Source organism: Myiozetetes cayanensis, unplaced genomic scaffold (assembly GCF_022539395.1).
Source record: "Myiozetetes cayanensis isolate MyiCay16 unplaced genomic scaffold, myiCay2020 scf3, whole genome shotgun sequence".
Taxonomy (NCBI): Eukaryota; Metazoa; Chordata; class Aves; order Passeriformes; family Tyrannidae; genus Myiozetetes; species Myiozetetes cayanensis.
In genome coordinates, this window is record NW_026087521.1 from 60,215,464 (window position 1) to 60,229,971 (window position 14,508).

Consider the following 14,508-nt stretch of genomic DNA (forward strand, 5'->3'; position numbering starts at 1 on the left):
CTTTAGGCATATGTAAAATAATGACTTAATTTCCAGAGCTGCTGGGCACTTATGGGCTGACCAAACTTTGAAACTTTGGTGAAAATGAACACTAACACACCCCCCATGCTGGTGAAAGCTCCAGGTAGCTGACTGCCTAAATGTCACCAGCAACTTAAAGAGAAAGTTTGAACTGATGACTCTGCTTCTGGTGGAGTTTCCTCCTGTCCCGGATATAAACACACTGTCCTAGTTGGAGTTAACTGTTATTTTTAGCTATGACAAAAGTGCATCTGAAAAGCCTGTTCTGTTGCACTTGGAAAATACCAGATCACTCGAAGTGCCAAATAGGCTGGGGGAAAAAGCATTCCTGGAGCGGGCTTGCCCCAGACAGTCTGCGTGAACTCTCCACGGCTTCCGCTCCCCTCTTTTTCCCACGCACAGGCAGGCTCGCTCACACGCACACACGGAGAGCAGCTTGGAACTGCACGGGCTGGTGGTGAGCCCTGCTCAGTGTATCTTTTCTCAAGAACAAATTCAAAGTGCGTCCAGTGTGTTCGCTCACCTAATTGAATCCAAGCTGCTTTGCCAAGCGGTGTTATTGCTTTGTTCTGTTATAAGCAGGAGGCTTTCTCTAAATGGCAGAACTTCATCAATAGAGTCCTTGTTTTCATGTTTTTTGAAAAATCCATGACTACATCGTTTTTGTACAGGGCTGAATAGAGGATCTGACCACAGCCTTTCCTTAAGTGAAAGTTACTGGGAGTTGTCACTAAGACAAGAAAGGTCATGTATGGGAGGGAACGGATACACTGCAGCTCTCAAATAATTTTGAAAGAGGGACAGGGGCTGGACCAGAGTGGAGGAAACAAGTTCCATGGCACCAAAACGCTTTCCCCTCCAGCAGGACAACACCGTGGGGGACTGTTCGGCACAGCTGATGCTGCAGCGTGGAGGGTGTGGGCGAGCGCTGATGCTGTGGAGCAGCGTGGATGCGGTGCAGCAGCATCGATACCGGAGCAGCAACGCACGCGGTGGGTGCTGTGGAACAGCGCGGGTGCCGTGGAGCCGGCTGGGATGTTCCCGCTCCCCAGGTGAGTCTGGCCCACAGGGAAGCTGCGACTGGGGGGATGCCCACGGGGGGTTGGAAGAGGCGCTGGCACCAGGCGGCGGGGCAGCCCTGGGAGAGGACGGACAGGGCGACGCTGAGCAGCGGGCTCCGCTCCGCGCCCCGCAGCGCTCCCCGCCCGCGGGCGGCGCGGTCCCGCGTGGGAGCTGCCGTGCCCTGGCGCATCCCCATCCCCGGTGCGCGGGGGGCACGGCGGGCTGAGCCCACCCCGCCGACGGGCTGAGGAGGTGGCGGCGGTGTGACAGCGCGGCAAGGAGCATGCGTGCGGGAGGGGGGGTGCGAGGGGGAGGAGGAGGAGGAGGAGGAAGAGGAGGAGGGGAGGGATGGCGCGGGGAGGCGGCCGCTGTTTATTTGCAGCCGGGCAGGCAGCGCCTCGGCAGAGCGCGAGTGGCCGGCGGCGGTCCCGCTGCCCGCCCCGCACCATGCGGGCGCCGCTGCCTCCCCGCGCCGCGGCGGCGGCGGAGCCGGAGCCGGGGCAGCCCTGGCGGCGCCCCGCGCCATGGCGGTGACGGGCTCTGCGCGGGGCTCCCGCAGCCGGGACCGAGCCGCGCCGGCCCCGTCCCCGTCCCCGCCGGCGGGCGGGCGGCGCGGCGGGGCGGCGGCGGCGGCGGTGCTGGCGGGGCTGTGCGCCCTGTGCTACGGCAACTCCCTGCGGGGCGAGTTCGTGCACGACGATGTCTGGGCCATCGTGAACAACCCCGACGTGCGGGCGGCCGCCCCCGTGTCCGCCGCCTTCGCCAACGACTTCTGGGGCAAGCGCATGGCCGAGAACACCAGCCACAAGTCCTACCGGCCCCTCTGCGTCCTCACCTTCAAGTGAGTGCCTGGCGCCGCGGATCCCCCTCTGTCCGGACCCTGTCCCGGCCCCGCGCCCGGGCGGAGGGGGGCGGCCGGACCCGGGAGGGGGTCGGGGGGAGTCCCGCGGCACCGGTCCCGCACCCTCGGCTTCGTGATTCAGCATTTCTGTCCGGAGTTGTGCGGGACGGGAGGCGCCCCTGGGGCGGGCAGGGGGCTCAGCCGCCGGGGCGGTCCCGCTGCTCGGCCCGGAGGAAGTTTGCGGGAGATGAGGAGCGATGAGGCGCCGCTCCGCGGGAGCCTGCCGCTCTCCCGGCAAGTGCCCCGCTTCCCTGGCGGTTTGGGAACAGGTGGCGCCTCTTCCCCGGGCTGCCGGGGGGATAAAAGGGAAAAGCGAGCGTTTTGGAAAGCGCTTTTGACTGACAAAGGTGTTCACGTAATATCTTCGTGAGTTCCTCTCCTTTGCTTTATGCCCAGTACTTTTTCTCCGCAATTGAGTGATCGCGCCAGAAACTTCCCGGGTTCTGTTTTGAAGCAGACCCATAGCCATCCCTACCTTTCTTCTTACCGCTAAGCGAGGGGTTCAGCGTCGCGGGTACCGCGCCGTTCTGTGCATCCCTCCTGGCAGCTCCCAGCCTCTCGTGTCAGTCGCGGAGTTCCCCGGCAGCCTCGCTGCTTCAGATGTTCCCTGTGTACCGCGCAGAGTTGTTGAGGAGGAGTTTCGGTTTTATAGGAATGAAAAGAAGTTGAACAGAAACAAAGTGACAGTTACCGTCGCTAATCCTAGAAAGAAAACCCTTACCTGCCTCTCTCCCCGAGGAAAAGAATTTGTTGCAGATCAGCTTAGCTACAATCCATACAGTTTGTCATTCTTTCCATTAGGTTTTTCTCTTTTTAATTTATTCTGATGAAACATTAATGATGGTGAATATTTAGCGCGTTTTAGTATTTAAAAATGATACCTGTGTTTGCAGGGAGCTGTGCTGAAGAACTTGGGTAGATGTTTAGCACTCAGGTCCTGTTTGCAGGTGATCAGCAGATGCTCATTACAAACTATGGAAGGCATAAGGAATAAACTGTACGGACAGTAGCAAGTATGCCAGGAGGATGTGTTACCCGATCCTAGTTGCCTCTGCTAATTGAGTAATTCATTGAAAGGTTTGATATGTAAATAGAATTTCACAAACTATGTGGAAATCACATGTGTGTGTGAAGCAAGAGCAGTTTTCGGGAATGAGACATTCCTTTGGCATTCCCAGGGAGCACTTGCTGCCCTTCTGTTGTAAAGGTGGGCTTGGAGCCAAGAGCCATTGGTATCGGCTGTCCGGGGAAGCAGGGCTGGATGGGCACAGGGTGGCATATCCCTGATAAGGCAAAGCTGAACAGCTCAGACCCTTTTAGACTGGATTGTTTAGAACAGGTTTTGTGCCTTCTCCTCGAAGGGTGTCTCAGCACGTTTCTTCAAGGAACGATGTGAGTGTAGGTTGCCACGGTCAGATCTGTCTCCGTGCACGCAGAGTGCCTTCTCCATCGTCTGCCCAGCCAAACTGTTGTAGCTGGCGATCTGTCTAATTAATCCATTCATCCATCAGTACACCTGGGGGTAATGTGAGATGTGAGTGAACCTGTGTGTGTCACCGCTGTCCACACTGCGTGCAGTATTAGTGCCGGACTTGGCTTCCTGGATCAGGTTGCAGGATTGAGGTTATGTTATGCTAACGAGCAAAGAGTCTTCAACTTTAATAATGGAATGCTTTAGTTCCCATTTAGTCCCCAATCTGTATTTGAACTGTTTTTGCCTTTGCTGTTTAAAGGTGTGTGCATGTCTCAAGAAAGGAGGAACTGCTGTCTCTGTCTAGTCCTTTTTGGAAGAGAAGTCAGACTAATTTTGTGAGCAAGATTTCATCCTCAGTGCTTATAATAACCATACAGCAAAGACATTGGGTCAAAGGCAGAATCATTTGTTCCCCATTTGGCATTGCATTTGGAATAGGGAAGGAATCGTTTATCTTCCCTGGCTGCAGAGGAAGATTATTTCCACAGTGTCCCAATTATCCTTTCAGCCATCCAGTTTCCACATTCTTCCCATTTAATTTCTACCAGTAGGGTGTCAGAGGAAGATGTTAAGCACTGGGTGGAGTGGATCCTCCAAACCCAGCGCTTCCAAAGAAGCCTCAGGGAGCTTTTGCCAGGCGGTACTGAGCCTGTGGTTGAGCTGTGCTCTGCCTGCCTGAGCCATCCACCCCTGCCTTGCCCAGCAGGAGGTTGCTGGCTGCTTGCTCTCTGCCCTCCTGCAGAAGGAGAAAGGATTTTTACCCTGATACTTGTAAAATGCTCAACAGAAATTGACTCCTAACTGAATGGAAAGGAATGTTGCGAACACTTTTGTTAGAATTTACTGCACCCACTTAGGATACTTGAGAAAATTGTGTGACGTACTTTGCAGGATCTTGCTGAGGGAAAGGAGAATGGACCAAAGTATTCTGGTACCTTTAATTTTTAAAGTCACTTGTTTTATTTAATTTATTTCATTGTTGTGCTTAACTTGGTCAAATCCAAGGTATTTTAATAGCAGCATGAATCTTTATACCTGCCTAGTGGCTCTGCTTCTCTTGCATGAAACTTTAATCTGTAAAGGCTTGCTTTGCATATTGCTGTACTAAGATTAAAGAATCTGAGAGATCTCCAAACTGCATGCACAGAACAGATGTGAAGGGTGGGCTGAAATTTGTATCTACAGATTCATCAATCTACAAAAACTTTGTCTCTTTTCTGCCTTTTGTGGCTGTGAAAGTAAGAGGAAGGACTCATGGTGCTCTGTGGACTTTTCATTAGGCTGAACATAGCCTATGTATAAGCTGCGTGTTCCTGAAATGATCTCAATTAAAAAAATTTATCACCCATCTGTCAGAAAAATCTGAAGCAGACATTGCTGAAATTGTGTAACAGTAGTGCAGTGTCCCTGACGAATTGGAAATCATAAGTGACAGTCCTCATTCCACTAGATGAATGCTCTGGAGCCAAGCAGTGAAAAGAGCTCAAGTATTTGACATTATTCACACCAGATCTGACAGTATGAATGATCAGAGGAAAATAAGAGTGGCCTCTGTTACTGGAACCATTAAGCAAAACTTAAAATATTCATAGAACTACTGCATTGTTTCATGTGGGTTAGCATCAGAGGGGGAAAAAAAGCCTTCACATGGATTGTTGAATTAAATAATGCCTGCTTTGTGGCTTTGAACTTCTCTTACCTTTTCTCTTGACTTCAGTAAAGTAAAGGAGTGATAAAACTACTTGGTTCAGAAGCACTCCTATTACACATGGGTAACTGTTAGGTGACAGGTCTAGTACAACTCCTCATCTGCACAGGAGGTGAGATGGTAGGCAATGGTTTTGCTTAGTCCTTAGGAAGAACTTACTTCGTGTTCTCCAGTTGCTGTCACTCAGAGGTGTTCACCTGCAGGTTTTTTTTTCTCCAAGCAGTGATTCAGTATACTTTTTTCTAAAGAAGGTGACTTTTTTGGAGTCAGCATATACTATTTCTTGGTGTCTTCCTTATAAAATGTTAAGATGAAGGGTAGGGGAAAAAAAAAGAACTGCCAGTTCTGTAATTCACTCAGGATTTTATATTTAAACTGGGTGCTTTCTGTCTTACACCTTGTCTCCACTAACAGAAGTTCACTGAATCATTTATTCCCTCAGTAGCACTTAAGTTACTCCTTGGTTCCAGTGGTTTTGCAGAAATGTTTCTCAGCTGTTGAAGCAGAAGGTGCAATCCTCAGTGCTGTCTCACTCCCTCTTTTCTCTTTTTGTCTGCCAAATCCCCATTTTGGTAGATTTTTCAACCCAGAAACAAACAGGTGATGAAGATTTGGTGTAGTCAGCAGCACAGCGGACTTGGTAGGGAATGGGGAGAGTGAAGCCTTTTGAAGCCCCCACGGATGCTGAGATTTAAAGACTTTTAGCCAGATTTGAGCCTCCTGGTTGGCAGGTGGTTGAAAAGCGAAGGCCCTGCCTGCTCAGCCTTGTTGGTGGTGCCAAGGCAAACGCTGGTGAGGGAGGTGCTTCAAAGCAACACTTAACCAGGGGCAAAAGGGAACAGCAGTGACAGGTCTGGGACATGTAGCCATGACAAAGACTTGGGAGGATGGCGTCGGGCAGAGAAGCACAGCAAATACCTGGTCTTCCTAGAAGGAGAAAATGACTGTTCACATGGAATATGCTTGGCTCTGTGGGAAGGGTGTGAGAGTATCTACTCCAGCTGCTGCTGGGTGGCTCTGGTGGCTGAGGAGGAGAGGAGCTGTGGGAGATAGGCTGCAAAGGGGAATGCAGCTCTCCCACCAGAGAAGATGTTTTTTATATCCTACTGGTACTCCAGCTGGAAAAAAAAATGGGGGAAAAGATAAATTAAAAAGTCTCTGGGCTGTGTTCAGGTGCTGATTGCAGAAGGATAATTCTCCAGGTCTGCCCATCAAGGCTGCTATCCAGTGATGGCTTGGGTATGTACCTTCCTGGGAAGTAAATGAGACCCTTCAGCAGCAGTTCAGTATTCTTGGTGGGCACCAAGAGCCTACCAGTAAGACTACCAGTGGCTTCAGATCAAAGCCTTAAGTGACTTTAAGCTTGGGTTAGATGTGAATACATACCCAGAGAACTGATTCAATAATTCACTGCCAGCCTTCTGATCTATCTAGTTGTTTACAGCTGATCCTTCTGTTTTTTTCAGCTGTACCAGTGGCACGAGTTTCAAGGACAGGGAGCTTAAGAAAACCTAAACAACCTGGGGAAGGAAAAAAAGACCTTAGGTTTTCTTTGTTCTTGATTTAATGCTGTATTACAGTTTGACATCGCAGGGTAATATAGTGGAGCTATAATGTGTCAGGTTAAATACACAGTGCACAAGTATTTTCTTCACTCTGTACATCACAATGTTTGTGTCAGTATTTCTCTTGTACAGCTTAGTCTACTATTTCGACCCAAGCTGTGGCAATCACTCTCCACATTGATACTGTGATACCTGCCATGAAATTGATGTAGTACTGGTGTAGCCACACCGGGCGAGGTGCAGATTGTAAACAGAAGCAGATGCTTTTATTAGACTGGCTGTGTTATAGTTGGAATATACAGACACGCCTCTAAGCACATAACCTTCTCTTTTGACCCAGAGCAGAATGCCTTGCTGCCATTTCAGGTTTCTCCCAAAGCTCAGTGCCTCAAAGCTTAGGGATTTTTTTCCAGGTGCACAGAAGTCTCTCGCACAAATATAATTTTTGTAGCAGGTGTCTGATTCTTTTGGTTGCAGGTTTGGGCTGTGTTTCTCTAAGGTTGCTTTCACTCCCTGGAAGGAGGACAGGACTGCTGGGGAGGGTCAGGGGAAGCCCAGAGATGAGGATCTGCCCAGTAGGATGGCTGTGTACAAAACATTTAGGACTTCTGCTCTGTCATATTTTCTCACTCAATAAAATATGCCTGTCTCTTGAATTAAACCCCTTTTATGAGGGGAAGAGTTCACTAATTCTCCTGAACGACTTGGCAGAGGTGAATACAGTCACGGTTATTTTTGCTGCTTGCTTCAGGGGTGTTTTGTCTCTATTTAACACCTACCAGTTCCTGGGGATTTTCTCTCATTGGGCATTCTATTCCTCTTGCACCAATGTCACCCTTAATTTTCTTTGGTCATCTTTTACCTAAAAGGCTCAGGTTTTGACCAACCTTCTTACCCACAGGAGCATCCCTGTCAATACTCTTTAGAGTTCATGAAAATAAAGTGCTCTGGCTGCTGCTGGTGAGCTAAAGGCATTTCTCTGCACTTGCTTGCTCTGTTTCTTACTGCTCTCCTGGCCTTTCTCATTTATTGTCTCACAGATTTAAAGAAAGAAAGGGAAAAGAGAAAGGGCTGTTCTCATTTCACTCCCTGTGCTTGTTTTTGTTTTGTTTTTCCTTGCCTCTGTATAAATCAAAAAGGCAATTCTTTCATGGTCTGCAGCTTAGTTCCAACTTATTTCAAATTTGGGGAAAACTATTATACCTGGTTTGAAAAACTGTCTTTAGGCCTAATAACTTTATACTAGACTTCTGTTAGTGTTGGTTTCTCTTCTTGCCGAGTGACTGTGCTAGCCGGGTTCTTGATCACGTCTCATCTCTCCCTGCACTCGGAAGAGGATTGCCTGATTGATGGCTGCTGAAGAGTTTCACGAGATGTTAGTTTCCATCAGTGCATTGCTCTTGCTGAGATCCTGTTCAAGAGTAATTTTGAAGACAAACCTGCCTTTTGTTCAATATCCAGGTAAAACGACACCTGGTTTGTCAGTTTGTAACTTACCATCATCCGGATTTCTTTTATATTTTTTTTTTTTTTTTTAGTTTTCCAAGTTTGTGGAGGCAAATCTAAAGTTGTGTGAATGATGCTCTCATTATTCTTAACGCAGGGACGATCATCACCCCAACACTTTCTAGGGTTTCACTAGAAATTTCTACCCTGGCCTGTTTGCTGCTCTCAAGATGCTGCTTCTTTCCAGTCTAATTGTGATTTCTATTTTCTTTTCCTAACTGCTGGAAAGCAGTAACCTGCCTTGAATGCCAACACTTAACTAGTGCTCTTGTAAGTGATGACTGTTGTGCTCTAAGGGAATTTTTGTAGCTTGGGAATTGATAACGGCCTCTGTCTTCTCACCCATCGCCATTATAGCAAATCAAGTAACAAACCGTTTAAGCCTTATTGTCCATTTAATTCTGAGGCATTGTACTGTACTATGGAATGATTATCAGCACAAATCAGCATTAAGTGCTGTTGCACTGTGGTGGAAGCTCTGCCCTGCTTGTGCTGGCTGTTGCACTAACACTTCTGCAAAGGCACTTATTTTCCGTTTACTGCTACAGGTTTTTCATTCATCTTTAAGCTGTTTCTACAAAGAGCTTTAACCATTATTGCCACTGATGCAGCTGCACCTCTTTTGGAGTGCAAATGCTCGATTTCCTGGCACGCAGTACATGCATCTGTGGAGTTTATAAGGAGATTCCACCATACACTGAAATTGGTTATTACTTTGCATAAAGTTTGCCATATATAACACACAATTTTAACAGGAAAAGAAGATGATAGGAAGCTTAATGCATTCTTATGTTAGATTAATTTATATAAATCTGCATGTGAGCCTTCCTTTATAAAAACTGTGGGGGTTTTATGAGGTGTAGGATGCTCTGAGACTTTCCATTAAGTGTTACTTGCTGTAACAAATTACCATTATTATCCTGTGCATTTCTGTTTCATAAAATGTTGTGTTTCTCTGTTAGTCTTTTGAAAATAATAAAACAGATTAAACTAAACAAGAGCTGCCCAGGGATAATAACAAAGTCTATAAAAAGAGAAACTTGCCAATTATAGTTTACAATGTTATTAAATCATAAGAGGCCTTAAAAAGGGTTGAATGAATCTTCCTGTGTACAAGTGGAAGAAAAGCACTATATTAGAGCCCGGGGGTGCTGATGATTGTATACAGTCACTGGATATTTATGGGATTTGTCTCTTGCAGCGTAGACCACTCTGGTTCTGTGTCTGTGAGAATGAAGTCAATGAGTCCCACTCTATTGCCAGGCCCTCTCTGTAGGGAGTTGCTTACCCAGATGTGGCCCTGTCTGATGACTTATCTAGAGGAGGTTTAAATTCCTGTGGCTTGAGGGTAGCATGGTCCCTGCTCTACAAATGCCGTTCTTTGAGGCGGCTGTGCCACTGGGAGGGAGGGCTCCTGGTTAACTGTGGGTTCTGATAGATGTTACTTTTCTTTTAAGAGCCAGAATGATTTACTTCTTCTGGAGAGCTGTTTTATAGGCTCTACTCAGTGAACCTTCAACAGCTGGTGCCTGTGAAAGTCTCTTTCTGAGAGTGGAGCTGCCTAATTCCTGTTCCTGGAGTGGATGGTGAAGGAACGGAAAAGCTACTGTAAGGTGGCAAAGCAAACTATACTGCTGTTCCTGGAAAACATCCATGAGCCTTAACAAAAATCAAGGGATTTTTATGTTAGAAACATATTTCTTATTTTGATATACCTCCTGCTTGGGCATGTAGTTTTGGCAGTGCTGTGCCTTGGGTGTGACATGCTGAACCACACATGCTACAACGCTTGGACAGAAGGACAAGTGTTGGGACGAGAGTCTTGGCTTGTGTACGTGTTTCAGTGCAGACTTTTCTCTCTGGTGGGGCGTGTGATTGATGCTGAGATTTCTGCTATCAGTTTTTATTTTGGTTGTAGCTTGGGTTATGCAGATCAGCTCTTTTAGAAGATACCTTTCAATGTCACCTAGTATGGAGAGGCTGCTCTTTGGTATATGTGCTCTTCTCCTCCTTTGCCTTGGGGTCTTTTGAAGGCCTTTGTGTCTGAACTGCCATTTGCCATTTCTCAGGAGGCTTAGTGCACTCTTTGACTCCAGGGCCTCTTCCAGCAGAGGTGTTGAAGCAATGAAAAACTCTTTTTCTCCGTGTATTTTGTGGGTGGCTCCCTTGAGGAAAGACCTCTGCCTCTGAGGTGGTTGTGTCTCTTCTTTCAGATGTCTCTATTTCGAGGAGCACCGTCACTTGCTGTATTCAGCCCCAAATCTTTAGAATGCTATTTGCAAACACGTCTCTGGTCTGACAAGCAGTCAGTTCAAAAAGCCTGGCCAGCCCAGCCCAAAGCATCTGCTCTCCTAGCTGTGTGCTGTACCAAGCCTGTAACACATGCCTTACAAGCTCAGACAGATGTTATGATCTTCATGCAGAAGTGGCTAAGGTCTTCCAGCCCACACAATCTGAATTTCCCCATTTCTGGGCCAGTTTAGATATGGGAAATACAAGGACACCACCACTCTCACCCACCTCCAATGGAGTACAGTTGTGGCTTGCCAGAACTTCTGTTCATGACCATTATGTTGGAGAAAGACCATTTCTTCTTTAATTTTGAGATTCATATCTCTGTTTTACTTCCTTTGTTTGCTGAGCTGTGTGCTGTGTATAATTGCTACATGCTGCTGCCAGTAAACAAAGACAAGGGTATTAGAGTTTAAGAAGGGAGAAGTAATTTTTTATTTACCCATCTTCTCCTGGTCCCTTGGCCAGAAGTTGCTCCATAGTTCCTCTACTGTGGAAAGGCAAATTTGCTCCACTGCAGGCTGCTTTTTTTTTTTTTCCCCCATGGGTGTGTGAGCATGCTGGGGAGTTCTTGTGACTTGAATTAGAGCCGTTTGGAGACCCAGATTTGCTCACCCATTTGACGTACAATAAATTCAACCACTGCTAATGTTTCAACATCATTCTGCTGGGACTGTTTCAGGACGAAAGAATGTTTCCTTCGTTGCCATGTGGCCTAATTTCTTATGACAAAGAGCTTTAGCAGCAAAAAAAACCCACTGGAGTGAATATAGCACCTGCACACACTCATGTTTAGTGTTCATGGACCACCAAAGATGGTGTTTAAAACATACACTGAGGTATGCATGCAGTCTGATTTTGGTGTTTATTGGAAGGCTTATCTGTGTAACATGGTATGGTTATGTCTGTGTTTTGTTCTGCTTTATTTATTTATTTATTTATACAAAGAATACACTGGGGAACAGCCAATCTGCTCAGCTGATGCTCTTACAGAGCTGTTTTCCATAATTTACATCAGGTAACTCACAGCTTACAAGCCTCATTGACTTGATGTGTTCACCCTAAGAAGGGGCACACCCTGCCTTTGGGATAGGGGACCTGATGGGGTACAGGAAGATTCCTTCCCTGTAAGGTTCTGCCTCTCCTGCCAGTAGAACTGTTTTGCAGAATGGGAAGTGATCAGGTGTGATCCATGAAGACTAATGATAGATTTTTTTCAAGGGGATTGTCAGATGTCATGGATTTAGTGATTATTTTTCACAACTTGGCCAAATAAATAAATAAATGAGAATCTCTCACATTTCTGTGCATGGGTTCATATCACCTGATAGCCTAAGCACTTTGTCTTCACTGTCCTCACCTGCTGCACCTGCTCACTCCAGAAATCAGGTTGCCAGAACACACTTTGGCATTTGAGGGGGACTGGTGGTGACAATTGTGCTGCGGCTGATTTACAGCCAGAAATGATTCACTGTTATAAAGAGCGTGTCCTGCAGGTGATCCCTGACATTGTGCACATCTGCAGGTGTCTCTGAGTGGGATCTTTGGCTCCTTTGGGAGAGGGTGGCACTGTACTTCCCTTTGTAACCCTTGTGCACTGAAAGCAAGGTTTAGGCCCAGAGTTCCTGCTGCTGCAGTGTATTTGCAGCTGAAACTCTGGCTGGATGTCTGTTGCTGCCATTTGTTGTAGTTTGTCATTCAGTGCTGGTAGAAATGAGGGAAAGTGATGGATGTTGCTGCTCTGAAGTGGCTTGCAGGAGAAATGGGATAAAAAAAGAAAAAGCCCCAACTCTTCACGTATTCTTGAATCACATAGACTGATGTCTTGTCAAAATGTAACTGCATCAACCCATACTTCAAAGGGAAAGGTCAAGTAATTCTAAAATCTCACTTTTTCCCAAACTTTTGGGAGTTTCAGCTGTTGCTTCCACAAACACTCCAGTGGGAGCACAGCAGGAATGCACAAGTAAGGCTCCTGGTTCTGGTTAGATTGGCTTGGAAAATGCTGCCCAGGACAGCTAGCACTCTGTTGCTTATGAATAAGGCATGTAGAGAGTTATTTATAAAAAACATATGTTGTCTGGCTGTCACAGACCTCTCCACACCTCCTCTGTCTCACAAAAAAGCCTAAGGTGTTTGCATAGTAGCAACAGCTCAGTGTCTTTGCTGTTGTGTCGTGTATGTCACGGGAGACCTGGAGCCTCTGAGTAACAACAGGAAGGATCATTGACCCTATAGCATGTTTACAGCTACATGCAAAATATTTAGATTGGGTCATCTTTTCACTGGGTATCTTGTAATTTTTTTTTTTTAAATGGCCCTTGAGCATAAGTCAAGGAGCATTTTCCCAAATTCCTTGTTCATATATGGAGTTTTCCCTAGACAGAGGCTCCATGTGTATGTGTGTATATATGTGTGAGTATACATCTCTTTGTCCAAATGTACAGATGCTGTTAATACTAGAGAGAATTATCTTCCACTGCATCTAAGTCAAAGCTTGTCAGCAGCTGTTAAGCAAGCTGGCTGTAAAAAACAGTGACCAGAAAAGTGTGTTAATACACTCTGTCAAACAAATGTCATAACAGCTTGTTACGTTTTATTTTTTGTTACGATCGACACAAATAATGAAACCTAATTGTCTCATGGAGTCTAGGGTCATGTTAGCTATCTTATCTTTACTGTCAGTGTCCTTATAAAAGTGATGGTAACTATTAGATGAGCTTCTTTATGTATCCTGAAGTCAGTAAAGCGTTTAAATAAATGCTTAACCTTCAGTATGTGAAAGTATTCTGGAAGTTAAATGGGGATAAATGCCCCTGTAATGCCAAGCAGATGCTCCAGTGCCTTACCAATCCCTGGCTGTTCCCAAGCACAGACATCTATTCCATAGTAGCAAATCACTGCCTGTGTTGTAAAGCCACCACGTGTGTGACAGGACTGCAGAAGGTGCCAACAGGGAAATAGGAGCAGTGCCATGCTCCTGATGTTGGCCAGGGTTATCTGCTGCTAAGGAAGCACAGGCATTGTCTCACTGCAGTAAACTGTGTTGGGAGGGCACAAACCTCTCCTATCTCAGTGTCAAGAAGGTTGCCAAATGCAACAATGTATTATAATAATTGGGGAAGTGATTTCTCTTTAATCAGATAAACCAGGAGTTTAGAGCGATTTTCAGTAATTAGTTGAGTAGCACTTGCGTTAGAAGACTGCAAATTGGGCAAAAGGCATAGTTTAGACTATTTCAAAGATGTCCTGCTATTACAAGACCTCTCCAATCTAGTAATGGTTTTGTTTCCTTACAGGTTAAACATATTGCTGGCTGGTATGAACCCCTTCTATTTCCACGCAGTGAATGTAATTTTACACTGTCTAGTGACTCTTGTGCTGATGTACACTTGTGACAAAGCTGTGTTCAAGGACTGTCGACTTGCTTTTGTCACGGCGCTGTTCTTTGCTGTGCATCCCATTCACACCGAGGCTGTAAGTATGTGGCACAAAAGCTAAAAATAAGTTCATTCTTTAAAATTTTAATTTTTTTTTTTTTTTTAAGGAAACCTCTGAGTCATACAGAATATGGTACTTGTGATTTTTGCTGTGGAGGAGCAGAAGTGAGAATGTACTATATTTAAAGTAATTTGCAGGAGTCATTAAGGAAAACGCGTATTCATCCTTGCAGTCTTTCCGCTCTGGCACTGAATTCTAAATGATGGTCCTAATCAGCAGTGCTGGGAACTAATGGACAGTCATGAGTCTTCTGAAACCAAAGACCTCAGTGAGGCCGTGCTCTCCTGCTGGGACATTGTTGCATGCCTTCAGTCATCTCCTATAGTCATCAATTTAAGGGAGAAAAAGCGAAGGAAGCGTTAGTGTGTATTCTGGAGGAGCTCGCTCAGATAGAGGTGATCTGACCCATGGATTAATTTATGTTGATTTCAGTCAAAAGCCAGGAGTATCATCTTCAGAAAAAAAGCAACTTGTTAGC

The 14,508-nt window shown here is 46.3% G+C and overlaps 1 protein-coding gene across 2 annotated transcripts in view; it reads left to right on the top strand.

Moving 5' to 3' along the window:
• The first annotated feature begins 947 nt into the window (after positions 1-947).
• The window catches only part of TMTC1 (transmembrane O-mannosyltransferase targeting cadherins 1), a 143,607-nt gene continuing 130,046 nt past the window's right edge, over positions 948-14,508 (top strand). Inside the window, exons 1-2 of one of the 2 annotated variants that reach the window (XM_050325442.1) lie at positions 948-1,073; positions 13,829-14,006. In XM_050325442.1, the coding sequence (XP_050181399.1) occupies positions 1,057-1,073; positions 13,829-14,006 (195 nt within the window). In that variant the 5' untranslated portion in view covers positions 948-1,056. Of the gene's footprint in view, positions 1,074-1,675; positions 1,925-13,828; positions 14,007-14,508 lie in introns of those variants that run through there. The other variant, XM_050325443.1, reaches the window with a different exon arrangement.